This window comes from Vicugna pacos, chromosome 12, assembly GCF_048564905.1.
Source record: "Vicugna pacos chromosome 12, VicPac4, whole genome shotgun sequence".
In the NCBI taxonomy this organism is placed as follows: domain Eukaryota; kingdom Metazoa; phylum Chordata; class Mammalia; order Artiodactyla; family Camelidae; genus Vicugna; species Vicugna pacos.
Genome location: NC_132998.1, coordinates 60,005,190 through 60,032,152, shown reverse-complemented (window position 1 = coordinate 60,032,152; position 26,963 = coordinate 60,005,190). Strand labels below are relative to the sequence as shown.

Below are 26,963 nucleotides of genomic sequence, written 5' to 3'. Positions count from 1 at the left end.
AAGGCTGCAGACCAATTGCTGCTGGGGCTTGCAACTTGCTGTGGGGCCCAGAGGAAGGTGACTCATTGTAGCTTAAGTCGGGTAGGAAAGCCTCCTAGAGGAGGTGGCATTTGATATGGGCCTTGTAGGCAGAGGAGGAGAAGGGAGGTTGGAAAGACGATCCACATCTCAGTAGCTGTGTGAAGCTCCAGGGTCTGGAGCTTCAGTTTTCTCATTTCTATGCTGGGAAGGGTGACAATGATGTCCAGTTCTTTGTGGTTGTAAGATGAAATTAGCAGTGTGTGGAAGACTCTGGCACATAATATATCTAACTCCGAATTGGAGATAAAGCAAAAGCATGTACATGAGCTGAGTTGTGAGAGGTAACTTTGGAGATGGCTGTATACGTTGACGGTGATTATCTCTGGGTGCTATTTCATGACACACACATTTGTGGAGGAGCACAGAAACGTTCTGAAGCATGTCCCTCAATTTGGGTAGATCTCATGCTGCCTCATGATTAGGTTAACCTTACGCGTTGCCGACTAGATGGTAATGCTGTGTTCTTGGTACATCACTGCGGAGGGTGTGCAATGGATGTCAGTACTGTGGACCACGTGGTTACGGTGGTGTGGCAGAGTTTATTATAGGGTTCCTATTTCCCCTTTTTAATTATCAAGTAATTTGTGACTATGTGAACGGCTTCGAATATCCTTCCAATTTCATGGGACAAAAAAGGCAAGGTTTTCCCTTTAGGAAATGGATACCTATTTCTTGCTGAACAGATCCAGCACCGAGCCTCCCGCAGTACCAGCCTTTGTAATAAAGTTACGTGAACGTAACCTTTCCGGAAGGGCTGAGACGGTAGCGCCGCAAGGCATTTTGGGAATTGTAGTCGTCCTGGGCGCTCGCGGCTAAACACCTCCCAGTGGCCTCCCGGAGAAAGAGCCAGAAGCCGAAAAGGGAGGGCAAAGAGCGACCAGCGGCGGCGCTCTGGGATGACGTACGTCACTGGAATGGTAGTTCGCGGGCGCTGTCCTGCTGCGCCCCGCCGCGCCCCGCGCAGAACTGGACTACCTTACCCGAGAGGCCACGCGCGCAGGGGAAAAGGAAGCCGTCCTGGGCCTCCAACAAATCAAATCGAGGGAGAGAAACTGCCGGCTTTCAAAATCCTCCTCCTCCGCCATCATCCGCTGCCGTGCGGGGAGCAGGTGGTGTCGGGGGCGCGAGCGGCGAGAACCGCTCGGAGAGCTGCCGGACAAGCGGGCTGGGCATCGGGACTGCTGGACTCGGAGGGGCGACCCCGACCTGACCTCACCCGGACCCTAAATCAGTTCCTCCCCCGCTAGGCGGACACGCGCGCTCCGGTTGCCCCACGCGGCAGCGCCGCCTGTTTACGGTAGGGTCGGGGTCCCTTTCCTTTCCCTGTCATCTGCCTGGGATGGGGGCGGGGGGCGGCGCGGCCCTGGAACTGAGCGAGGAGGGTGTGGCTCGCCGGAGCGCTTCCTGCGTGGCCCCTCGGTCTTCTCCCTGTGCCTTCCACGGCCGATCGCCGAGGCGGTGGGAATAGGGGAGCTGGGGGGCGCTGGCTTTTTTCATAAGTGGGGAAACTGAGGCTCAGAGAGGGCATCGGGCCCGCCTGGGCCTCCCAGCCTGCAGCTGCCAGCAGTGGCGTCTCCTGTTAGCGTCGGTGTCATCTGGGGGCGGTGCGCGTCCGCCCTGGATCCCGGATGGGGCTCCGGTGCTGCCCGCCTGTCATTTGTGGCCCGAACTCGCGCGTCGCTTCCCCGCCGCCGCCTCCCAATAGGACCACACCCGCAAAGGGCCTGGGCTGGGGCCGCAGTCCACGGGACCGGCTTGAGTCACTGCTCACGCTTCGCCGGAGCGGTGGATGTGCACCTGTGAAAATCTGCGGCGCTCCTTCCCAGAAGGAAAATGTGTAATTACCGTTTGTCTTCGCTCTGCCGCTGTGCAGACCTTGGACGAATCAGTTCTCCTCTCTGGGCGCCAGTTTCTTAGTCTTTATAGTGGATGATGTGTGTGTGTGTGTACGTGTGTACCTAGTGGACTGAAGAATGGACCCTTCTCCATCTGAGAAGTACGGTGTTCGTGTTCCATCTGGAGGCCCCACCACCACACTTTTAGCCTAAAATTGTCCTATTCCAGAACTTCAAGAGGTGGAGGGGAGGGTTTCAGGCTAATTTTTATTCAATTTCATCCCCTCATTCTTGGAGCAGCTTGAAGATACCCTGCCTTACGCAACGGATAGAGTGATCCTGTCAAAACATACGTCACATGGTCTCTCTTCTGCTAGAAACCCTCCAGTGACTCTCCTTGTCACTCAGTAAAAGCCATATTTCTTAAAATGGCCATGGTGACTTAGGCCTCTCATTAATTTCCTTTTCTCATCTCTTACCTCTTTCTCCTTTCTTCTCTGTGCTGCAGCCCCATTGGCCTCCTTACAGTTCCTATACCCACCCTCCTCTTGCTCCATAAGAACCTTTGTATTTGCTGTTTCCTTTGCGAGAATAGTCTTCCCCCACCTAAACAAGCAGTTCTCCAAGGAAGACATACAAATGATCAAAAAGTACATGAAAAAATGTTCAATATCACTAATTATCAGAGAAATGCAAATCAAAACTACAATGAGGTATCACCTCACACCAGTCAGAATGGCTGTCATTCAAAAATCCAAAAATGACAAATGCTGGAGAGGCTGTGGAGAAAGGGGAACCCTCCTACACTGCTGGTGGGAATGCAGTTTGGTGCAGCCACTGTAGAAAACAGTATGGAGATTCCTCAAAAGGCTAGGAATAGACTTACCATATGACCCAGGAATCCCACTCCTGGGCTTGTATCCAGAAGGAAATCTACTTCAGGATGACACCTGCACTTCAATGTTCATAGCAGCACTATTTACAATAGCCAAATCATGGAAACAGCCTAAATGTCCATCAACAGGTGACTGGATAAAGAAGATGTGGTATATTTATACAATGGAATACTACTCAGCCATAAAAACCGACAACATAATGCCATTTGCAGCAACATGGATGCTCCTGGAGAATGTCATTCTAAGTGAAGTAAGCCAGAAAGAGAAAGAAAAATACCATATGAGATCACTCATATGTGGAATCTAAAAAACAAAAACAAGAACAAAAACAAACAAACAAACAAAAACAAAGCATAAATACAGGACAGAAATAGACTCATGGACAGAGAATACAGACTTGTGGTTACCAGGGGGGTAGAGGGTGGGAAGGGATAGACTGGGATTTCAAAACTGTAGAATAGATAAACAAGATTACACTGTATAGCACAGGGAAATATACACAAAATGTTATGATAAATCACAGAGAAAAAAATGTGACAATGAGTGTGTATATGTCCATGAATGACTGAAAAATTGTGCTGAACACTGGAATTTGACACAACATTGTAAAATGATTATAAATCAGTAAAAAATGTTAAAAAAAAAAAGAATACTTTTCCCCAAATATTTGCAGGGCCCAATCCCTGATATCTTTGTTTCTTAATAGTACCTTCTCTAACCATTCTATTTTAAATTGTAGCTCCCCCCGCCAAAAAAAACCCTCCTTACCCCTTTTCTAGTTTGTTTTTCTTCTTTTTGTTTTTATTGAGTTATAGTCAGTTTTCAATGTTGTGTCAATTTCTGGTGTACAGCACAATTCAGTCATACATGAATATATATATATTCATTTTTGTATTTTTCACCATATTTTTCTTCTTAATCACTGTCTTAAAGCACTGAATATCTTTGGTCTTCCCTGATTACCTGTCATTCTTCTTTGGGGAGATGTAGTGATCCTTTCTGCCAGTCTGCTCAACTCCAGGCTGGAAGCTCTTTTTTTCAGCAACTCTGTCCCTGATCTATTGTGATGGTAGCTGTTGTGATGTAGAGGTCTCTGGTCTCCTAGGAACCCCTGAGGTCTGGCCACCATGGGCTGCCCAGTCTCCTGGCCAAGATTGAAACCAGGCGTGCATTGGGCTGATCCCTGTGCCCTACCCCCAGAGTCATGCCAGCGTGGGTGGTGGGGCATTCCTTGGGATGGATGACCTGGATCCCGTAGCCATCTCTGTCCTGTTTGAGGAATGGGATCCTCAAACAGAGAGCAGCCAAGATGATCAGGCAGGTGTGTGCTTTGGGAAAATTCTTCACAGCCATTGGGCTGGGACTTGACTGCCATTCACTGGGGACCCAGGAAGTGGTTGACTCACATGGCTTTGCTTGGTGTCCCAGCTGGGGCAGTTGGGCAGAGGAGGACTTGTAGTAGTGAGATGGTAACTCTTCAGAAACTGAAATGTGATTTTTCTGTGTTCTTTCTACCTCTTCCACATTTTTAGAACTGTTCCTTCCCTCATGCTCTTTTCCTTTCTCCCAGTGGTTTAGCTCTTGGAATTTCCTTAGCAGGGGGAGGTGGGGGTCAGGCAGCTGAAATGGCTGAAGTCCTATCCTGCCCTCTCCAACCTGGGGGCCCCAGGAGACTACTCTCTCTTAATGGAACCTTGACCTCCTCAGTTTGCAGATTTCCAGGGGAGCCCACCAACGTGGCCAACATGGCCTCAGAAGACATTGCCAAGCTGGCAGAGACGCTGGCCAAAACCCAGGTGGCTGGGGGACAGCTGAGTTTCAAGGGCAAGAGCCTCAAACTCAACACTGCGGAAGATGGTGAGTTCCTGTGTGGGCTGGCCCAGGGAGGAAGGGGGGGAGTAAGCAAGTAGGCGCTTGCTCTTCCTGTTGTCAGGCCCTTTTATCTTCATTGTCAAATTATTTGTCCTAGTGATTCCATGAATGATCATTGGGCCCATTTCACAGTGAGGCTCAAAGGTGAATGAATTGCCCACCAACACCTGGTGGGCATCCCTGCTGGTGACAGCTCAGCCTGGCAGGTGGGAAGGGCCCGTTTATCTCTAGGAGGGGATGGTAGGCAATGAGGGACCACAGTTAGAGGCAGTCCAAAGTTAGAGCCCTGACTTCTGACTTCAGATCCACCCTCACCTTCACCCCCATGATCCAGAGCTGGTCTGGGAATTGTTGCCTTCGCCAGAGCTGAGGCCCCCAGGGAGCTGCATTAAAACAACAGCCCAGGCCCTCTTGGGAAGTCTAGTCTATACAAATCAATGCCCCTAGAAGAGGGGTGGGTGTTCCTGTATGTGAACAGGCATCAGTACTGGAGAAAACTAGGAACCAGAATGCAGACTGTGTCTTTCCATCTCTGGCCAAGCTATGGTCGGCACTGATCAACCCCGAATCTCCTGGCATCTGGAAGGAAAGTTACCTCTGACAGTACTTGTAAGGCTTCTTGAAGTTCTTGCCCAACCAGGGAAACTGGTCTGGACTTGCCTGGTTGTCATGGTGTGCAGGCAGGCTTGTGCTCCCCTCCACTGGGTCAGAGATGGCTAGAGTCCTTGGGTTGCTGGGAGTGTGGTGATGCATGTTCCTGACTTCTCTATACGGCCTTGAAATTGAGAGTTCCTCCTTGCGCTCTGTCACTTTTGATCCTTGCGTCATCCCTAAGGGAGGGAGGTAGAAGTGTTGCCATTTTATAAATAAGGCAAAAGGACTTGGGAGGCTTTAGTAACTTACCCAAGGTCATACAGCTGGTAAATAGCAGAGGTCCGGCTGAATCCCTGTTCCAGTGCTTCTCAGTAGACGTTCAGCTCAGCTCAGTTAATGTGAATTATCTATTAAATGTTGCTCGTAACACTGTGTCAGGCAGTCTTGTATGTAAGTGCCATACAAAGAATATCTCAGCTTATCCTCACAAAAGCCCTTGAGGTAGCTTTCGTCCCCATTTTTGCAGATTGAAAAAATTGGGGCACAGGGAGGTAATATGACTTTCCTAAGGGCACAGCTATAAGTAGTGGAGCTGGGATTAAAATTCAGGTTTGTCTAGTCTTAAAATCCATGCATTTAATCACTTCACTAGCACAGACTGGACATGCTGCCTCCCTTCCAGCCCCAGTGAGGAGCTCCTAACCTGGAACAGGAACAAGGAGGGAGAAGGTGAAACAGGCTTTGAGACAGGCACCCTGGGAAGTAAGGTCGGGGAGGAGGGCCCAAGACGTCTCCAAGGATGAGGTAGTATTTGAACTGTCCTTGAAGGAAAAAGGACACTGTAGGCAGGGAGGACCAATGAGTTAGGCCCAGGAGCTGAGACACATAGAGTGGGCTTGATCTCATTGGGAGCCTGGGGCCGAGACCCTTGAATGCTGTCCTGAGGGGCCTGATGGCCTAATTGTGGGCCCAGAAAAGGCCTGTACCTTGCCTGGGAGTGAGCAGGGGCCTGGGTGGGGAGGCCATGAAGCTGATGATGAGAACAAGGCCCTTTTCTCTCCCAGTGAGCCATTTAAGCACCAAAGAAAGGCCTTGCTGCCTTACAAGGCAGAGTAATAAACACTTGGGACTGGTTACTGTGTGAGGCCATAGAGGCTGAAGAGAGAAAACCCACCCAGCCTCATGATGCTTGGTTATTCAGGGATGCTTGGGGCTCATCCCTCACCTGTTTTTAAGTTATGTGTGACTCCGCCTGCATGGACCATCAAGTGAGAGGAGCAGCCCAACTGTGACCCCGCCCCCTCCTGTCCCTGCTCTTCCCGTTTTAGTGCTTTTCCTTCCGAGCTCACTATGCCCTTGTGACTCTCCAGGCTGAACTTGAGGCGAGCACAGTATCTTTGGGTCTCGGCACTTGTGTCACTCACACACCATAAGTTAAGCCTTCCCTTGGGGCCCTGGCATCTCTGTCGCCTTGCTTCTAAAGACTGTTTAAACATTCCCTTGTTCAGTCCTCCTTTCTCCTGGTGACCCGGCCATTCCTGGATGTTAGCGGGGCTCCCTTTTGAAGCAAGTCTTCCAGAGGGCCGAGAGGCCACCCCAGCCCTTGTCCTGAGTGCCAGCTGCAGAGGAGACCTGGACACCCGGGACTGTGGAGTTGCAGTTCCGGAGTGGGGAGAGGGGTCAAGGGGCTTCTCTGCGGGGGCACTGCATGGAGTCCAAGGTTGTGTACAGAAGCCAGGCTTTGGGGAGCAGCACATAGGTTCCACTTTGGAAAACCAGTCTGCAGCTCAGCTCTGCCATGTTTCCTGAACTCCCAGGCTGAGTGGCTTCATTCCTTGAAACCTCAGCTTCCCTTTCTAGAAAATGGGCACATACCTGTCCAGCCTTCCTTGTCGTGAAGTAGATGCTGGCGACTGTGTGACCTTAGTAGGCATTCTCTTACCCTTCCCATGTCTCAGCTCGCTTAGTTGTAAACTAGACCTGACAGTGACTACCTCGGTGGACTTGGTGGAGAATGTTGAGTGTCATCTCTGGGGGACGTGGTAGTAAGCAGAGGCAAAGAGCATCCCTTTCTTCATGGAACTCAGGACCTAGTAAGGGAGGTGGTACTGAAGTCTCTATATAGTGGTCCAGTAACCATTCAGGTGAGTGTACAGCTGTAGCAGCTACATGTGGGGGATCAAGGCTGTGGAAGCTGGGCAGTGGAGGTTGACCTGGTTGGGAGGGTTCCTGAGGAAGTGCGCTGTGGCCGAGGGGAGTGGGAGGAGGGGTGTGCGTGGCCCCAGCGCCGACAGCTTCTCAGGGAGCCCCATACAGGTTGCAGGTCACAGCCTTTCTGACAACCCTTCTGTGGTCGTGTAACCTAGAAAAGGTCACGCTCACCTTTTGGGTCTCATCCTCATTTCCTTCTCTTCCCTGTCACCCCTCCGTCCTGTGCCAGCCAGACGAGATTTGTCTTTCATGTAACCTGTGTGCTTTTTTCATATTGCAAAATTAATATATGCTCATTATAGAATACAGAAGCATTGAAAGAAGGGGAAAAAGTGTCTTCATTATAACTCAGCCTAGGGATGTAACTACCATTAGTTTTGGTGGTTTTTTTTTTTTTTTACCTAAACATAGCTGATTTCCTTTTCTTTTTCTTAAAGTAATTGGAATCATAATTACAGGTACTTTAAGAGCTGACTTCTAATCTGAGGCACTGAGAATACATTCAGCAGATGATGGAAAAACACATATTCACCCAGAATCCCACTGCCTAGAGTTAACTGCTCTAGCATTTGGTTTCTGGACCTTGGTGTGTTTGTTTGAGAATGCATACGACATTTTAAAAGTGGGATCAGACCAAACACCATTGGATAACCTCATTTTTCACTTAACACTGTAACATAATTATGTTTCAAGTAAATACTGTGTTGCCATTCATAGTGACATTAGCGTAACTGTTTGTATTAATCTATCCTCTGTTGATGGACATTTAGGTTGTCTGGAATTTTTTCTCATAATAAGACAGTACAGAAGTGAACTCTTCACACATGCATCATTTAGCCCTGAAAGCATTCGTGCCGTTGTGCCGCCGTGCCCTCGTGCCTACTGGCCTCAGACTTGGGTGCCCTTTCCCTGCCTGGCTTGGTGTGCTCTCCTTGGGAGGCTCCACGCACACTGCCCACAAGGTGCTGTGAGCACCTTCTTCACCCAGAGCCGCCAGGTCCTCTTTTCCCTTAGCTCTCAAGCCTCTCATACACGCCTTGTTTTAACACTCGTTACCAAGGGCTTGTCTGTGTAGCCGGGTCCCCTGCCGGACTGCGAGCCTACCCGCAGCGCCTTGGCGAGCCAGGGCCCGCACACGGTGGGTGCGCTGTGGCCGCTGATGTTGAGTGACAGGGTGGTCGCTGGGCCTCAGCTCCTGCTTCAGCTGTTCATGACTCCAAAAGTCTTAAGGTTCTGTTTTTTGGTCCTGGGCAGCCAAAGACGTGATTAAAGAGATTGAAGAATTTGATGGCTTAGAGGCTCTGCGTCTGGAGGGCAACACGGTGGGTGTGGAAGCAGCCAGGGTCATCGCCAAAGCCTTGGAAAAGAAGTCAGAATTGAAGGTGAGATCTGCAGGCCGAGCAGGTGCAGACTGGTCCCCGAGCAGACAAGCTTCCGCTCTCACCCCACAACCGACACCTGTGTCCAGGCCCTCCCGGACCCCTGTGGGTGGTCCCTGTGAGCAGCTCCTCTCGCTCTGGCCTCCCCAGAACACAGCTCTGGCCAGGGGCCCCTCTCCCTGTGTGATGTGTCCCTTCTGGTCCTCCAGCATCAGACCCTGAGATGTATTAGGGGTGTAAGTTTGATTGGGGAGCACATGTGAGAGGAAGAGGACAAGGCAGAACTGGACAGGGATGTGGATCTGGGACCTATGAGGACTCAGAGGGGCAGAATCAGTGGCCAGAGTCTCAGACTGTGAGGCTGTCCTGACACGCCCAGCCCGCTGCACGGGAGCTCCAGGGCAGAGCTCACCCTGTAGAAGAGGCTATTGTTGGGCAGAAGCAGCCAGACCTCAGCTCAGATGCTGTGGCCGGTTGGAAAGCTGCTCGCTGGGGGCAGCCAGTTAGCTGCCCTTCTCACAGCTGAATGGCAGCTCTTTCTTGAAAGTTAGACCCAAGCGGTGCCCCTCTTTGGCTGACGCAAAGATTCCTCTCTTCTGGTGTGTCCCAAGGTGGGTTCCTCTGAACACCAGTTCTTCAAGATGCTGTGTGAGAAAAGTGGGGTGTCACGTGGTCACAGTGTCAGGAGGATGTTGTTTCTGCTCCCCTTTGAGGGACCCCCAGTGTGTGTTAACGCCTCTGAAGAGCCACGATGGGGAGAGGCCTGCTTTCCAGACTGGAAATGGCTCTCAGTGTGGACACAGCAGGGCTTGTGCAGGCTCTCCTGCATGTGACATTTAACCTCACAGTGACTCAAATAATAAAGCTGTGTCTCCCTTTTGTTAGTCAAGGGAACCGAAGCTCAGGGGGGCTGTCAGTGGCCGGGACATATTTCACACTTCCAAGTCCAGTGCTCTTTCTGTGGCCCACCGTGCTTTCTGAGAGGGAAGGCGAACGGGGCTGGGGCCGTGAGAGGATATGGGGTGGCTTCACCCAGGGAGGGCCCAGAGCTAGGTGACAGTGGCCCTTGGTGTTCGTTTGGTCGGGAAGATCGAGGTCAGGTGGACAGATGGCCGAGGCAGTGATTGTTCCTGCTCTCCTGCCCAGGGCCTGTCCCTTCCTGAGCACCAGATACTTTCCTAGGAAAGAACCCAGCTCTCCCCGGGGACCTGTGAAGGACAGGAACGGAGGAGAGATGGCCTGGGCCTGGAGGCTGTAGCCGTTGAGCTTCGCAGTCCAAGGGCCAGGGTTCTAACCCCAGCGTCACCACCTTAGTTGTTGCATCACATGGCCTTGTGCTAGACTCAGCTCCAAGCCTGGACTTTATGAAGGGAATTTTTCCTACCAGAGAGGTTGACATAGCAGCCATGTGCAGGCTGGTGTAGTGAGAGAGCTTGACCAGTGGGAGGACCACATGCGTCTTGTCCCCTGTGCAGACCTGTGCCTTAAATAGCCCCATCTCGCTGTCTGAAGCCTGCTTCTGTGCAGGAAGGGGCCTGAGCCATGGCAGCGGCAGGGACAGAGCTGCCCTTGACACCAGTATTGGTCTGGGCACATACTGATGTGGGATAAGGTGTCACCTCCACTGTTGTGACACCTGCACAAGTAAGGTCTTGACAGATGAGGAGAGTGTGGCCCAGGGTCGCATCTCTGGAGTGGGCTGGGCCCGGGTATCAGCCCAACCTCTTGACTGCTCTGCTGCCGACTTGGAGATCATTGAGGCTTAAAGCCTGTTTCAAAGATAAAATACCAGAGGTCATTGACAGGGAGTGGCCAGCCTGAGGTCAGCTAAGTCAGAGCTAGAACCTAGCCTTGTGTCCCAGAGCCCCATACTGACCTTCAGCCCATCACAGTTGGGTTTGGGAAGCTTCGAGATGAGATGCCACTGTTGGGAGGGGCTCTGGTGCTCGGGCTGTGGCTGCCTGTTCTGGCCCCGAGCACCTGTGTGCAGGCACAACTCACTCAGGAAACCTGTGTGTTAGCACGTCTCCAGGTGTGTTAGTGATTCGCTTTTTTGGAGGATACGAGGATTCTTCTGCAAAAACCAACTTCCCTAGTACTTAAGGTTGAATTTAGTTCATGCATTTTAAGGACTGGGTTTCAGGGAAAGTGCTTTTCCTGTGTCCCATCATCCCCAGGTTTGGTCCGGGAAGGGCCAGAGCTGCCAGAGTTGATATGTGGGTGGACACAGCGACCAGGGTCAGAGGACAGGGCTGTGTGCTTGGAGGCCAAACTCTGCTGGCCAGAGTGACACATGACCCAGTCCTGTGGCCACTACCTTTGTGACATTTACCTATTTCTTTTAAGTCCGCTCACTGAAGTAACTTAAAAGCAAACATGATCCTTTGTATAACTGGGAAATGGTGTCCCTTCCTGTAAAGGGAATAAAAGAGTGTTTTTAAATTCCAGTTGGGTGCGATTGCCATTAAAGGCTCTGAGCCCAAAGCCTGCGCTCCCTTTGTTAAAAAGGCAGATAAGCAAGAAGTGGGGAGGCAGCTGAGACCCACCAACCCCAAGCTGAGGCTGCCTTCTAGAGATGGTCACACCCAAAATCCCTTCACGTGTCACTGAGGCCCACACAGTGGGAAGCGAGTGCTGGGGAGGAGCACCGGCCAGGCGTCTGGGTCCTGGTCCTGCCACTGCCTTGCTGTGGGACCCGGGGCCAGTCCCCTCCTGCTCAACCTGATGTCCCTTCTTGAGAACCAGAGGGTGGGACACTTCTGATCCCCATGGTCCTTGGGAGCGTCCAGGTCCTGTCGGCGTCAATCAGAGCTGACAGAGCCCAAATGAAGCAGTCTTCAGTGCTCAGTAGTCCAGGTACATGAGAAGAGGGGCTGCCCGAAGGCCGCCTCCAAGGGTTTCAGCTAACTCTTTTCTTCCTCCTTCCAAAGCGATGCCACTGGAGCGACATGTTCACAGGGAGGCTGCGGTCCGAGATCCCGCCCGCCCTGGTGAGTGAATGAGGCCTCTGCTCTGTCCCTGGGCTGCAGGGACCCCTTAAGTAGTTCCTGAGACTTTTCTCACAGCCTCTTCTTTCTGGAGGCTGAGATTGCCCTGTGGGGGCCTGAGATGCTGAAGTGGAAGCCAGGCAAGCACAGCATCTCTGTCCTGACGAGCAGGCAGGAGGAGCCAGAAAGTGAGGACTCGGGGTCCCTGTGAGGCTGGGAGGCCCAGTGATAGGAAGTACAGCCAAGACTTCCCAGGGTCCACTCTTGAGCTCAGTGGTTTCGCCCACAAGCATCGTGGCTCTTGCTTCCTGCGTGATTTCCCCTCTTGTCCTGGCACCTCCCTCCCCACACCCTGAGATTCTGCTCCCGCCTGACCTGGTTCTGCATATGGCCCGCCGTGGCCCTCCGTTTCTCCGATACCACTGTTTCTGCTTTGGTTCCCATCATTGGTGCCTTCTTTCTGCCTCTCTTTTCCGTTTCCCCATTCCTGGGGCTCAGGTCGGCTTGGGTCAAGTTCCCTACCTGCAGGAAGCTTTCCCCGACAGCTCCGCATACACTAAGCCCCATGCCCCATCTGACCTAAGAGCCCTCTGCAGGGATTCCAGTCCGATGTAATGTGGTCAGCTCTGCTGAAATGGTCTGTGTCTGCCGGTTGCCCACCAGCCTGGGGGTCCCCTGAGGGCAGGAAGGGCCTGGCACAGAAGCAGCGCCTGGCCTGTGTCTGTGAAACTGATGGGAGCCCCTCTGTGCCCAGATCTCACTAGGAGAGGGACTCATCACAGCCGGGGCCCAGCTGGTGGAGTTGGACCTAAGTGACAACGCGTTTGGGCCTGACGGCGTGCGAGGCTTCGAGGCCCTGCTCAAGAGCTCTGCCTGCTTCACCCTGCACGAGCTCAAGCTCAACAACTGTGGCATGGGCATCGGCGGCGGCAAGGTGGGTGCAGCGGCCCCTCCCCCGTGTCCCCATGGTCCCTCCACCTCCTTCCCTGCATTTGCATCTGTCTAAAGTATGTGCCCTTGGCCACCCACTGTCTGGGATGGTTGGCCTGTTGTTTTTCTCTTCAAAGGAGGAAGGCCTCAGGCTGCAGCCTGTGGCCAGTAGGGAGAGGAGATAGAGTATGTGAGGGTGCGGTTGCCAAGCAACCATCCTCAGTTCTTGTGTTGCCCTGGCAACACAGAGGCAGTGTTGCATCTGTGCTCTGACCTGCTGGCTCTGCAAAACACAGGGCTTGGGCAGCACTAGACCTGCTGTGCTCTCAGAACAGCTGGCAGAGCCACGTGAGGCCTGGCGCGTGCACGTGGGGGAGGGAGCCCAGAAAGAGAAGCCACTCTGAGAGGCCGGGCACAGCTCACCTTTGCTCCTGGTCAGGGCCTCCCCCAGGGCGCCTCCCCGTCCTGCCAGCAAGTCAGGCTGGTCAGACCAGAAAGGCGCTGAGGGAGGCCAGCCCTGTTTATCCTCTTCTTGGTCCATTCTGGCTGCTTTAGGCCCAGATTCTAGAAAGGCTGAGCACCAGTCTGCATTCCCATCCTCCTTCCTCATGTTCTGACCAAAAGGAGCAAAGGGCTGGGACATAGGAACTGACGGCGAAGGGGGATGTCTTCTCTTTGAAGATATGTTACAGGCTTTACCTCAGTTCTCTCACCCATACTGAAAGGTGGGTGATGCCTGCCCCCATTTTTTTCAGACAACTATACTTGATCTTAGTGATCTTGGGTGGAATGCCCCATATGATGTAGCCAGTGTGGGACTGATGTGGGACTTGAACCTGCATGCATGTGGCTCTGTCAGAGCAGCAGGAGGAGCCTGTGTGATGCTCGCAGTGACCAGGCTGAAGAGCCAGAGTGGCCTCCCCTGAAGATGTCCCATCAGCCGTCCATGGGAGGGAGAGCAGGGGTGCGCCCCTGTGCCTGTCTCAGCCAGCCTTCCTCCAGTCTCGTGGGGCAAGAAGCTGGATGTGTTAGGATCTAAGAATGTTTGCATCAGCCCAACCTAGAGTGGGCTGTGCTGGGAGAGCCGCCTCTGCAAAGGTTCCTCAGAGGCTGGCCTACAGCAGAAGTCCGTGGTCTCTGCCGTATCGGAGCCAGGCTGGTGGTGTCCCCATGTTCCCCAAGGACAGAGCTGTGTGCAGTCAGCTGACCTGGTAGCTCTGCCGTGTCTTTGCTCTGGGACCTTGGCCGATTGGCGTACCTCTCTGAGCCTCAGCTTCCATGTTCGTAGAGAAGACCAGTGCCACCTGCCTCCCAGGCAAACGGGAAGGGAAGAAAGTACCTTTGCTGAGCGTGCTCAGGACCTGGTAGCGCTCTGTAATCTTCCTTCTCTCCTGCTGCACTTCCTGGGAACCTTTTACGTCTCATTTACCTTGGTCTCTCAAATTCCAGCCCGCCAACTGACTGATATTTTTGAACTCTTGCTCTGTCGGTGTCCCTGGGATAGAGGCTACCTCCTGGCACCACCTCAGTGTCAGGGCAAACCAAGTTTTAGGTTTGTCCCCCAGTAGCTGAGACCCCGCAGTGTGGCTTGTCTGAGCACAGGCGTGTGCTGGATGGGTGCGGCGGGCCTGTGGTCGCCGCCAGCCACCCTCGGGTGTGGGGGGTGTGGAGGAGGTGCCAGAAGATTTGTGTTCTGTCCAGAGTCTAACACTTGCTTAGCTTCTGTGGGAAAGTTTCTGTCACTCTCTGAGTCTGAGTTTCTTCAGCTGGAAAGTGGGAATCGTCATGATCCCCACCCGACAGAGGGCTTCTGACAGCAAAGTGAGCTGACTGTGAAGCCCCTTCCCCAGGACCAGTCTTGAAGTGGCTGCTCAGTGTTGGTGTCTCTTGCTCCTGGGTTTGGGCTCCCCGTCTCTTAGCATAGGGCTCAACACCGCAGGGGGAGGGGACCCACAAATGGAGTGGTGGATGTCAGAGCTCTTGTATCTGTGCAATGCTGTATGAGGTGTGACCGCTGTGCTTTTGTGCAGCCCTTTGTCTCCTTGTCCACCACCAGCAGGTGGCACAGCGTGTTGACGACCAGGGCCTCCTGCATATGGCCTGAGCCCCTTGCCTCTCCCCCCAGATCCTGGCAGCAGCTCTGACTGAGTGTCATCGGAAATCCAGTGTCCAGGGCAAGCCGCTGGCCCTGAAGGTCTTCGTGGCTGGCAGAAACCGTCTGGAAAATGATGGAGCTACAGCCTTAGCAGAAGCTTTTGGGGTGAGTGGTTTCTGCCCACCTGCCCCATCATGCCCTGAGGTGGGCTAAGGTCAGCAGCAGGCGGAGGCCCTGGGTGTGTGTCCTAGCTCTAGAACTTAGCTGAGAGACCTGGGACCGATAGCCTGCCTTCTCTGAGCTGCTGGCTTACCCTAGAGCAGGCCAGAACTCCTGTCATGCATGTCTGAAAGGTTGCATGATGTAGCGCCCCGGGTGAATTGGCAGCACTGTGTGAGTGTCATCTGCAGGCTCAGAAGCTGGAGTGGTGGTGCCCAAGCCGTGTGAGTGCTGACCACAGCCTGGCCCGTGTTGGTCTGGCTCAGGGTGGCCATCTCTGGCTCCAGCAGGTGGGGTGTGGAAGTGGAGCCGGCAGACTTGCCCTTGAGATGGGGAGGAGGGTTGGAGCTGTGGCCGCAGTGAAGCATGTCCATGTCCCTTACTCTTCTTTCTGCTGCCCCTTTTCCTCGCAGCTGCCCTGCGTCCCGCCCCCAGGACACTGCTGAGTCTCTGGTGGTGAGAGAGCCACACTTGCCCCATGGGGCTAGGAACTTTGGAGTCTCCCTCTTCTCTTAATTTAAACATTTTCTCCAGCAAACTATTCTAACAGCAGTAACCATACTCAGGCCAGAGCAGCATCCCCCACGGTCCTGCCATTTCAGATGCCCCACCTGCCGAAGGTCACCTGCCTCAAGCCAGTGGACGTTGCAGGGGAGAAGGGCCTGGTGTCTTACTGGATGCCTGGCAGTGAGGGGGCTCCTGCCGCCTCCTGTGGGGCTGGAGGAGCCTGGGTACCTTGCAGACCTGGCAATGTTAAAGATCATGCCCCTTCTGCACCCCTTGCCCGGCTGCTGCCCTCCATGTGCTGGGAGCAGGGGTACGTCATGGTTGTGCTGGGCCTTCAGCAGACGTGCTCCGTGCTCTTGGAAGGGGGGCTTGGCTTGGGTCTGAGGGGCCCCCCGGTCTGTGGATAGAATTCAGGGAGTCTTTGAACATGGCTGGGGGTAACTGCACAATTGTCATCACTAACAGCTACGGTACAGTAACGCCTTCTGTTGTGAATGCAGACAGCAAACCTCTGCAGCTTTAGAAACTCCTATGACTTTGTTACTAGGAGATATCACAGATGCTTTCAAGTCAAATAATAGTCGTTACGGGTATATGGAAATATTTGTTTCTTGTACGTTAAGGGTACTTAATGGTAAACCCAGCTCTTGTTACTTACTGGCTCAAGAAATACATATGGTACCACAGCACACATTTGGGCAGTTTTCTAAATATTTCAGTAATTGTCTTCCAATAATTGGCTTCTTTTGTTATCCTATATAATTTAGCTTAAAATTTAAAAACATCCTGAGTGGGGAGTCCAGGGGCTTTACCAGATTGCCTGATGGGTCCATAGCACAGAAAATACTAAGACGCCCTGACTTGAAATGTGCCTCAGTTGGCCCACCTGTATTTGTGAACCCTCCGTGCTATGCTGGGCATTCAGGACAACAAAAGGCGCCCAGGTGCAGAGTTACGCCAGGCCCGTCCTCAGTCCCGGGTAGCAGTGGAGGTTGGGTCTTAGGCATCTCAAGATCTCAGGGGCTGATGGAGTGCAGACAGGAAGGTGGCTTTGATACTGCAGGGTGATGGACACCATGATAGAAGAAGGATGAGGTGCCCTGAGAGCAGAGAGGAAGAGTGCTGGATTGTGTCTGGTGGGGAATCCAGGAAGCCTTCCTGAGGGCGGAGGCATCCAAAATGAGAGCTGTCAAATACATTGGGAATCATCCTATCAAGAAAATACCAACGAAATAAGGAGACAGAGTATTCCAGGCAGAGAGAAGTTAGTGTCAAAAGGCCTGGGTGAGAAAGGGCTAGCTAGACCTTCCTCACCCCAACAAAAGGACGTGGCACAGGGGATGCCAGTCATACTGTGTAAAAAGGCGGGAGGGCCCCAAGAAAGAAAGGCCACGTGGAGCTGCATCGTGTGTAGCAGAGCCATGGCTGACTGTCAGGCCAGAGCTCAGGGTCCCCATAGCGCAGACGGTACCAGACTAAGAAACCTGTGTTCAGAGCCGTGTAAACACCGGGCAAGTTACTTACCGTCTCTGATCCCTAGTCTTCTCCACCTGGTGGTGATACTAATCCTGGGTAGGTCTTCCTTATGAGGTTGTGGAGAGGATCAGATGCAGTTGTTCCTAAAAGCGTGCTCTGACACCTGTGCCTAAAACATTCACAGACCAGCCCCTCCCCTCCTGCCTGAGGATGTCACTGGCACTGGGCCTGGCCCTGGCCTCAGGGCCCACCTCTCTCCCTCCTACCCCTCACAGATCATCGGGACTCTGGAGGAGGTCCACATGCCACAGAATGGGATCAATCACCCTGGTGTCACTGCCCTGGCCCAGGCTTTCACCATCAACCCCCTGCTGCGGGTCATCAACCTGAATGACAACACCTTCACTGAGAAGGGCGCTGTGGCCATGGCCAAGGTGAGGCAGGGCCGCGGGGCCAGATCAGGCCCCAGCAGATGGGGTCTGGCTGCTCTGTCCCCTTCCCCACCCACCTGGTGTGTCCCCGTGAGCTTAACCATGTGAACACATCCAAAATGGACCGTGTGTCACGAGCTCCCCGTGCCGTTCTTGGGCAGCTCTGCGTGTCTGAGCTGCCTCCGTGCAGCCCCAGCTTTTGGTGCTGGTTTTTTCTCAGGTTCCGTGGAGGCTGCTGCTGCAGCCTGGCTATTTTCTTCATTGATTCTTCCATCAGCTGTTTGTTGAGCCCCAGCCCAGCTCCCTGTGCTGAGTGTGGGCCACACAGAGTGGAGTCAGAGACTCTGCCTTCAGGAGCCCAGGTTCAAGGAGGGGAGGAAGTGGCTCATCAGTGGCAGCGCAGAGCGGGGAGCACGGTGGCTGGCTCGGTGTCGGGGTCTCCAGATGGGAGGGCTCCACAGTGCCTATCACCCTCGCAGGGCTCTGTGACCCCCAGAAGGCTGCTATGGGGTGTAAGCAGAGAAGTGCAGATCAGACTCAGGCAGGCTTTCTGGAAGGAGTCACATTTGGCCAAGTTCTGCAGGACAAGTGAACTTTGGACAAGGCGGGTGGAGGGGTGTTTCGGGCAGAGGTGTAAGCAGCATGTGGGAGGCCCAGGCATGGGAGGGAGCCCTGCTTGGTCTTGGTTTGAAATGGCCAGAGTTCAAGGTGTGCGTGAGGGCTGGAGGAGATGCTGAGGGGGAGGCGAGGCCTTGTGGCCTGGCTGACTCCTTGGGACTTGCTCCTGTAAGTAATAGGGAGCCATCAAGGGGGGTTTAGCCAGAGGCCAACCCAGAGGTGATGAGAAGAGCTGATGAAGTAGCCAGACTGGATACGGAAGAGAACGGTGTGGTGACCAGTATGGGGTGTGGCACTGGCTGGAGAAGGGCCCTGACCCTGGTCCTCACTTCCTCCTCGCAGACGCTGAAGACCTTGCGGCAGGTGGAGGTGATCAACTTCGGGGACTGCCTTGTTCGCTCCAAGGGCGCCGTGGCCATTGCAGATGCTGTCCGTGGCGGCCTGCCGAAGCTGAAGGTGCCAGCCGGCCGCCTGCGTCCTCCCTCGAGGCTCCAGGCTCCCCCAGACTCGGGGTTACCACCGTAGGGGAAGGCGGCAGTACCTTGTCCACCTGGTCTGTAAAGGCAGATGGACCTGGGTTCCTAGCCCACTTCTACATCCTCCCTCTGTGACTGCAAGTCTCATCATTTCTCTGAGCTGCAGTTTTTTCATTTTTAAAAGAGGAGGAGGGGAGTGATGTGAGCCATTATAGGACAGACTGAGTACACCTATTCAGTACCTGGCCCGTCATCGGGTGACCATCCTGACTGCTGTTGTGGGTGTTAGTCCGCCCGGCTGGAGGACAGTGCCTGCCTTACACCCACGTCGGGGAGACGGAGGCTTCAGAGTAGAAGCTGGCTTCCTGGTCCATGTTTCTGCCTTCCTCTATCTACCCCTTCCTCTTATTTTTTAGGAGCTGAACTTGTCATTCTGTGAAATCAAGAGAGATGCTGCTCTGTCTGTTGCCGAGGCCATGGTGGACAAGGCCGAGCTGGAGAAACTGGACCTCAATGGTAATAGGGGTGGTGGCCTTGGCACAGACCTGCCCAGTGGGCCCTGGCCCCCCTCCTGACCCTCCGTTCCCTCCCCTGCGAGCAGGCAACACCCTGGGAGAGGAGGGCTGTGAGCAGCTCCAGGAAGTGCTGGATGGCTTCAGCATGGCCAGGGTGCTGGCGTCCCTCAGGTAGGGGACTCTGGGTCAGTGGCTCGCTTGTTTCTACCTTTATTCGTTCAGAAACCATTGGTTGAGGCCCTTCTCATGTGTCAGGCACTGGCTAGACATCAGGGATGCAAGAGTAAGACAGTCAAGGTCTCTGACTCATGGGACCTCATTGAAGTGGGACCACGGATCAAGGAATGATGTGGAATAATTAAGTTACACATTAAGCGAAGGGACAAATCAGGTGCTGAGAACAGTCACCTTTAGGGGTGGGTGAGTTCGGGAGGTCACTGACTGCCTTTTTTGGGAGGGGTGGTAATTAGGCTTTTATTTACTTATTTTTTTAATGGAGGTACTGGGGATTGAACCCAGGACCTCGTGGATGCTAAGCACACACTCTACCGCTGAGCTGTCCCCTCCCCTCAGTGACGATCTTTGATTTGCCGTGAATGGATAAGGTGGGGCAGCAGCAGCGAGGCCAGGGTAGCGATGGGGGCGGGCTCTGGATTGTTCTTGGAACCAGCCTTAGAGGCTGACCGCGAAAAGGAGGGGATGACGCCAGAGAGCGGGGCTTCCTGGGTTCCAGGAGGTGGAGAGTGGGATGGCAGGGGGCTGCCTCCTCCGTCTGGATGGGAGTTGGTTTGGGCCATCGGCACCTGTCCCCATCTGCCTCTCATCTCAGGTTGGCTTCATTCACTGTTGAGTCCTCAGCCCTGTCCCCCCAGGCCTGGTCCCTGTGTGCTGCTAGGAACTAGGGACTTAGAGAGGGGCTCAGAGGGCCCCCAGTCCAGGAGGAATGGAACCGCCTTCCTCAAGGCAGGGAAGTCTCTCACCCTTAACCATAGCTTCCTGTGGTCAGCAAGGTGTGGGTGGCACAGTCCTGAGCGTCTCAGCCTGGGCAGTATTCCTGCCGAGCCCTGGGCCCCAGCTGTGACACACAGTTTTCTTCCTTTTTTCTGTCTCCCCAGTGGGATTGTGGGTTCCTCTGGGACAGGGATGAAATCTAGCTCTTCCTTGTCCACAGCGTGGGCTTCCCGGGTGATGAGAAGTGAGTGATGGCTCCTTGGTGACCCCATGCATCCCCACCCTGGGAGCAGCTGCTTCCCTTGCCCCCCGCAGGCTCCCGCCCAGCTGGGGTCTGTGGGTTCTCGGTCCCAGCTGGGCCACCAGGCAGAGAGGGTCTGCTTTAGCCAGCTGTCGTCTGCAGTGATGATGAGGGTGAGGATGACGAGGACGAGGATGAAGAGGAGGAAGGAGAAGAGGAGGAGGAAGAGGAGGAAGAAGACGAAGAGGAGGATGAGGAGGAGGAAGAGGAGGAGGAGGAAGAGCCACAGAAGGGAGAGCAAGGAGAGGAGCCAACCACACCATCAAGGAAGATTCTGGATCCTGACAGTGGGGTGAGTCCATGTTTGCAGATCAGAGCCCTGGTCTCCTGATGTTGAGACATCTTCATGGGAGTGGTGGGTGTGGAAGCCACTTAGGCACAGTGGCTGCAGACTAGTTTTGATTGGACACTCCTGTGGGAAGGAGAAAGTCATCCCAACGTAGTTAAATTTTCTTACGTTTACCTCGGTATAGATGTGTTTACACATTTGTAAATTGTAACATAATATGTAATGCTGCTACGTTATGTACAGTTGACTCTTTTTTGATAAAAAAAACTTTTACTCTTTTATTTTTAAATAATGAAATTTAGTTCACATTTTGTTTTTGTAGGGGGTGAGCAGGTTGGTTGGTTGGTTGATTTTGAATGGAGGTACTGGAGATTGAACCCAGGACCCCATGCGTGCTAAGCATGCACTCTACCAGTGAGCTGTACCCTCCCCGCTGTACAGCCGACTCTTGAACAACATGAATTTTAATACTGCAGGTCCACTATGTGGATTTTTTCAGTAAATACATACTGCAGTGCTATGTGATCTGCAGTTGGGTGAAACTGCGGGTACGGAACCACAGATAGAGGACCGACTATCAAGTTAAAGGTGGATTTTCAACCATTCTGGGGGTCGAAACGTATATAAGTTTTTCTTTAAAGATAGGATAAAATGTAATCTTGAACAGAAGTTATTTTTTCCTACCCATCTTGGCGACCTGTAGGGATGGCCCCATTCCGGAGACTGGGCTGGGTTGGTGACCCAGCTTGGACACTTGGGGTCCCTTTCCTGACTGGGAGGCAGGTAGAGTCTGGGCTGCCATATCTGTTCCCTCATAGGTTCCCAAATAAAGCTTCTGGAGAACTCTGGGTTGGACCCGGACCCCAGCACTACATTGAGTTTAGCTTGTCCAGTTTTATGGAAGCCGTTCAGTAAATGGCTGCATGTCCTTAGTTCTCCGGGCCACTCTGGCGCTTGCCAGCAGTACTTGTCCGATGAGACTCCAGTTCCCAGTGGGGTCCACTTAGGCCCCAGAGTCATTTCTGGAGCATCGCATGTCATGGTGAGGATCGGCTTGGCCGCACCCAGCTCTTGAAGTCCTTGAAGTCCAAGGGAGGTGGCTTGGCCCGCCCTAGAGGCGGCTGCATCTGCGGGCCCCGTCCCTGGGGGTGCTTGGGGGAGTTGTGGGCTCTGAGCATCCGTGGGCCCCGCCCCATGGGGAGCTTGGAGGATTTGTGGGCTCTGAGCCGGGACTGGCTGGAGTGAGGGGCGTGCGTTCTGGGAGAGGAGTCCGGATTCGGACCTCTACAGAGCACCTGTGCCACCCGTCCCTAGGAACCCGCTCCCGTCCTGTCCTCCCCGCCTCCCGCTGACGTCTCCACCTTTCTGGCTTTCCCCTCTTCGGAGAAGCTGCTGCGCCTTGGACCCAAGAGCTCCGTGCTCCTAGCCCAGCAGGTAACCGCGCTTCCGACGCCGGGCCTGCATGGGCCTTGGCTCCAGGAGCTGCCGGAGAAAGGTTCAAGCAGAGCACGGGATTGGGAGGGGCACCGTCAGCGTGGGGCGTGGAGGCTGCCACGTGTTGGGTTTTTTCATACATACACATGTAAATGAGCGTGACCAGTACATCTGTCACCTCCAGTGGTTAGACTGCCAACAGGCTCTCGGGCTGCGAGAAGGGGCAGGCCTGAGGCACGTCTGACAGCTGGGACTAGGGAGTTTTCCCAGGACGCCCCTGTGTGCTCACACACTCCCGGGCTTCCCTCCGCACGTTCTGTAGGACCAGTGGCTTCTAGACCGGCTGTCCTGCCCAGAACCCCTGTGCAAGTCCCGTGCTGCTTGTGTCCACGCTCGAGCCTCAGTGGTTGGTTGGTTGGGTTGTTCATCCATCATCCTGAGAGGATCGTGGGGCTCCTCTTGTTTGCCCACTGCTGCTCTGGGCACTGGGCATAGTTTCATGTATCCTTCTTGGCAACCTGGAATGTAGACCCTTTTATTCTGTTTTACAGATGAGGAAAGCTGGAGCTCAGAGAGGTTAAATGATAGATGCAGGCACACCTTGTTTTATCGTGCTTTGTAGTGACTGCATTTTTTTTTACAAATTGGAGGTTTGTGGCAACCCCTGTGTCGAACAAGTCGGTGGGTGCCATTGTTCCAGCAGCATTTGCTCACTTCGGGTCTCTCTCACATTTTGGTAATTCCCACAGCATTTCAAACCTTCCACCAACCAAAAGATTATGACTTGCTGAAGGCTCAGATGATGGTTGGCATTTTTTAATAATAAAGTGTTTTTTAATTAAGGTATGTATGTGGATTTTCTAGACACGATGCTGTTGCACACTTAATAGGCTACAGTATAAGTAATCATAACTTTCACGTGCACTGGGAAACAAGAACCTTCACGTGACTTGCTTTATTGCAGTGGTCTGGGGCCAAACCTTCAGCGTCTGCGAGGTGTGTCTGTATAGAGAAATAAAAGGGGCCGCTCTCAGGGCTGGCTTGATATTTTGGCTTTTTTATTTTCCTTTTGTATTTATTTGAGATTATATGCTACAAACCTTTGTGTGGGCCACCTTTTCACTTAGCGCCACTCATCATTTCCTGCATCAGTAGAGCTCCTCTGATGCCCTTTCTCAGTGAGTGGATGTAGCACATCACAATCCACTGTTTCTGTGGGTTCACATTATTTCCACTTTTCTCTGTTGTCAGTGAAAAGTTTTCTTGCATGTGGATATTGTCTGCCATCTGGGTTATTTCATCAGGTTAGATTGCAGGAAGGATCAGTGGGTCACAGGGATAGTGACTTTTAAGGCGTCGTCTCTCACTGTATGTGTGCAGCTTGGCCTCAGTAGCCGGGCCAACACTGGGCTCTGAGGGCACAGCATGGGGCCAGGCAGGACCTGTCTTTGCCCACCAGAAGCCCACATCTTGCCAAGGCCTCTTCTAGCCAGAAGGCATGTCTCCACTGTGTGCCAAGGCCCTGGGCTCTGGCCCCTGGTGACCAGCCATTGTCTCCTGTGTCCTCAGACTGACACGTCCGACCCGGAGGTGGTGGTCTCCGCCTTCCTGAAGGTGTCCTCTGTGTTCAAGGACGAAGCCACAGTGAGGACGGCAGTGCAGGATGCAGTAGGTAACATGTTTGGGTGGGGCTCGGCTGGGCTAGCTCCTGCCCCTTTGCTGCTCCAGGGCTCAGATGACATAGTTCCTGGAACCCGTCTGCCCCGCAGCTCGTGTCAGAGCTGCTCTCCTCCCACCTGCTCTTCTGTTGGCTTCTTGCCCCAGAGCAGGCCAGAGCGCTCCTCTCACTTTTTTGCAGATGGGGAAACTGAGGCCTTTCCCAAAGCCATACAGGTCAATACGTTAGAACCTGGGCCGGGCAACGTCCACTGCAGGAAGGTCAGATAGTCCCAGCCACGAGGCCCTCGTGGGGGCGGGCCTCTCAGGAGGGTTTATGAGAGCTGAGCCTTGTCCCCACCTCTGAGCCTCTGCATACACGGTCCCCTCCACCCTGCACGGAGGATGCCTGCTCTCCCTATATCTTCCACAAGGCTTCCCAGGATCTCTAGTCCTGTCAAGACTTTCTCTTACCACCCTGTTCTCTCAGTTCCATTACGAGCACCTGTCACCTTTCACCTTGTTTATGTTTGAGCCTCCGAGTGTGGCCTGGTTGGGCCAGGCAGAGAGCGGAGGCGAGGCCCTGCAGGTGAGGGACACGGCACATGGGAAAGGGCAGAAGGGAGTGGGAACACACGTGGTGCCCTCTCCAGGATCGGTGTGCTTTGGGTGGCATTGAGGTGGGAAGTCAGTGGGAGACGAGGCTGGGTAGGTGGCTGAGGGCCCGGTGGGAGTCCCCATGTCTGCTCCCTGAGAGCCCAATCCCTGGGCTTTTGTGGGAACACGTTACCTGAATTCTGTTTCCCTGCGGGCCCGTGGCCCCTCCTCTGCCCTCTTCTTCATTGACTGCCCCCCTCACCTCCACAGAATGGCTGAGACCTCCCCCAGGGCAAGCTGCCTCACTTCATCTCTGCCCCAGCTGTGCAAGGTCCCCAAGCCTGTTCTACTTGTGAGGCCAGGACAGGGAAGGGTCAGGGTGTCACAGTCAGCAGGTCGAGCCCTTCCCCTGGTGCTAGCTGTTCCCTGAGTCTGGTACCTGTGTCCACGTCCCACCCCTGGGTTCACCTCCTGATTAGTGAAGAAGACGGGACCCAGCCTGTGTGCTCTTAGTCCTAAGGGCTGCATGCCCTTAGGACTCTGCTGCTTCTGCCTTGCAGATGCTTTGATGAAGAAGGCCTTCAGCTCATCCTCCTTCAACTCCAACACCTTCCTCACCCGGCTCCTCATCCACATGGGTCTGCTCAAGGTGCGGCCGTAGGGAGCGCAGGCCCAGGGAGAGGGAGGGAGCACGCCCCAGGCTGCTCCGGCCACACCCACCCATCCGGTGGGGCCTGGGTCTGCTTAAGTAGCCTCGGCCTTCATGACAGGATTCAGCTTGACCTTGCCCGTGGGGCTTTCTCAGCAGGGGCTGGATGAGACTTGGGGTCCGCCAGGTGACCTGGAAGCTCACCCTGCCTCTTGCTGTGTTTCCCTTGCAGAGTGAAGACAAGGTCAAGGCCATTGCCAACCTGTACGGCCCTCTGATGGCACTGAATCACATGGTGCAGCAGGACTACTTCCCCAAGGCCCTTGCACCCCTGCTGCTAGCGTTCATGACCAAGTGAGTGTGCCCTCGTCAGCTCATGTGGCCAGTGCTGGTCAGCTGAGGCTTCCTGGCCGGATCACTGGGGTGTGTCAGAGGCCCACACGCCTCCTGGGCTCTTGGCATCTGTGTTTGAGTCACCACCCCTGTGAGGATGCAGGGCTCAGGGACAGTCTTTCCTTGAAAGAGAGAGACAGAGGACGTGCGGTGGCCCCCATTTTCCAGATGAGGGAGTAAGCACTGGGTCAGATAAGGAATTTGCCACAGTCCTGCTACCGATCCCTGTCCCGTGCTTGGGAGCAGTTCTGTGTCCGTTCCCTCAGCAGCCTTGGCCGAAGGGGCCTGCTCACACTGGCCTGCTGCAGCCACAGCCCCTTTCCTGGGGAAGCCCACTGCCCAGAGACATAGAAACCTTGCCCTCATCCTGAAGGGTCCTGGCCACGGTGGGGCACTGGCCACAGTCAACTACAAAGGAGCCTCCAGACCACAGGGCCCAGGGCCAGCAGGGATGGGTTGGTCGGCTTGTCCCCGTCCTCACTGAGGCCCTGTGTGGCCTTCCCCAGTCCTCAGTCTCTGCATTTGCCCAACCCAGGGGTGGGGGTGAGGTTGTCTCTGAGGGCTCTGACCAGCCACACTTCTGGTGAATCCAAGCAGGGGGCGGGGGGCGGGGCTGGGGAAGGGCCTCGGGGGACAGGTAACATAGGTGGGGTCCAGGCCATCAATCAGGGTGCTTACAGCATGTTAGTAAGTGGCGGGGCAACCTAGATGGGGTGGGGGGTGAGGAACACACGCCGGCCTCCCGGACCCAGTTGGTGCCCTGGCCTCTTTGCCACCAGTGTCTGAGTTCCGTCTGCACAGCACTGCCTCCTCAGTCAGGGTGGACTCTCCATCACGCTCCCCGCACCCAAACCTCCTCCCACTGCAGCTGGACCGGCCCTTGTGGAAAGCAAGGCTGACTGCAGCCTCGCCTCTCCCCCAGCGAGGTGCACTCTCCCCACACCTGTTCCCACCACAGGAGATGCTGTCTCAGTCCCTGGGCCTTAGGTCATGCTGTTGGGAGTGTCCCCACCCCGCCTGCTTACCCTTCTTTCCCCACAGGCCCAACGGCGCTCTGGAATCCTGCTCCTTTGCCCGCCACAATCTACTGCAGACGCTGTACAAAGTCTAGATGCAAGGTGGGCCTCTCCCCATCCCTCGGCCTGGACCAGTGACTTGGGAAGAGACTCAAATGGAGGACTCTGGCCAGAAGCACGGGGATCTCTGTCGTGTGTCGTGTCTTCTGAGTACGTGTGTTGGCGTGGCGTGTGTGCGGATGTGTGCTTCTTGTCAGGGTTTGAGTTTTTAATGTCTCCCTGCTGGACTGGCCTTGGTCCTGCTGGAGGGGAGCCGGCCCCCAGGTGGAAGGGCTGCAGGCTGCTCTGCCATTAAACTCACCACCATCTGAGGACACTCCGCTGATCTGCGTGCAGGCTCCAGGCCCTGACGGCTGTCCCCACCCACCCTGTCATCTTTACTCTCTGGGGCTGTACCAAAGCTGGGGAGTTGCTGTCTGCGCTGTCCCACCCGCTCCCACCCCACGCTGTGGCTGGGTGTACTCATGCCCTGCCTGGGGCTGCTCACTCTATGGC

General features: G+C 54.3%; 2 protein-coding genes across 7 annotated transcripts in view; one reads left to right on the top strand and one right to left on the bottom strand.

Moving 5' to 3' along the window:
- Positions 1 to 3,860, bottom strand: part of ZC3H7B (zinc finger CCCH-type containing 7B) — a 57,819-nt gene extending 53,959 nt beyond the window's left edge. The window contains exons 1-2 of one of the 3 annotated variants that reach the window (XM_072973592.1): positions 3,776 to 3,801; positions 2,803 to 2,944 (exon numbers count right to left, since the gene is read on the bottom strand). The gene's annotated coding sequence lies outside the window, so the exon portion shown is untranslated. Of the gene's footprint in view, positions 1 to 2,802; positions 2,945 to 3,775 lie in introns of all 3 variants that reach the window. The other 2 variants (XM_015241656.3, XM_072973593.1) reach the window with 2 other exon arrangements.
- Positions 1,083 to 26,784, top strand: RANGAP1 (Ran GTPase activating protein 1). Of its 4 annotated transcripts, none has more exons than XM_015241655.3 (16): positions 1,083 to 1,378; positions 4,520 to 4,669; positions 8,744 to 8,871; positions 11,799 to 11,858; positions 12,610 to 12,789; positions 14,911 to 15,045; positions 17,358 to 17,516; positions 18,474 to 18,587; positions 19,024 to 19,123; positions 19,209 to 19,293; positions 20,477 to 20,666; positions 21,978 to 22,097; positions 23,667 to 23,769; positions 24,911 to 24,999; positions 25,232 to 25,353; positions 26,434 to 26,784. In XM_015241655.3, exons 2-16 carry the CDS (start codon positions 4,558 to 4,560, stop codon positions 26,501 to 26,503), a joined length of 1,767 nt encoding a protein of 588 aa, XP_015097141.2. In that variant the 5' UTR covers positions 1,083 to 1,378; positions 4,520 to 4,557; the 3' UTR covers positions 26,504 to 26,784. The 4 variants fall into 4 exon arrangements, with proteins under 4 accessions (XP_015097141.2, XP_072829697.1, XP_072829698.1 ...); XM_072973595.1 differs by lacking the exon at positions 1,083 to 1,378 and adding an exon at positions 3,949 to 4,133; XM_072973596.1 differs by lacking the exons at positions 1,083 to 1,378; positions 21,978 to 22,097 and adding an exon at positions 3,946 to 4,133.
- Positions 26,785 to 26,963: the final 179 nt, after the last annotated feature.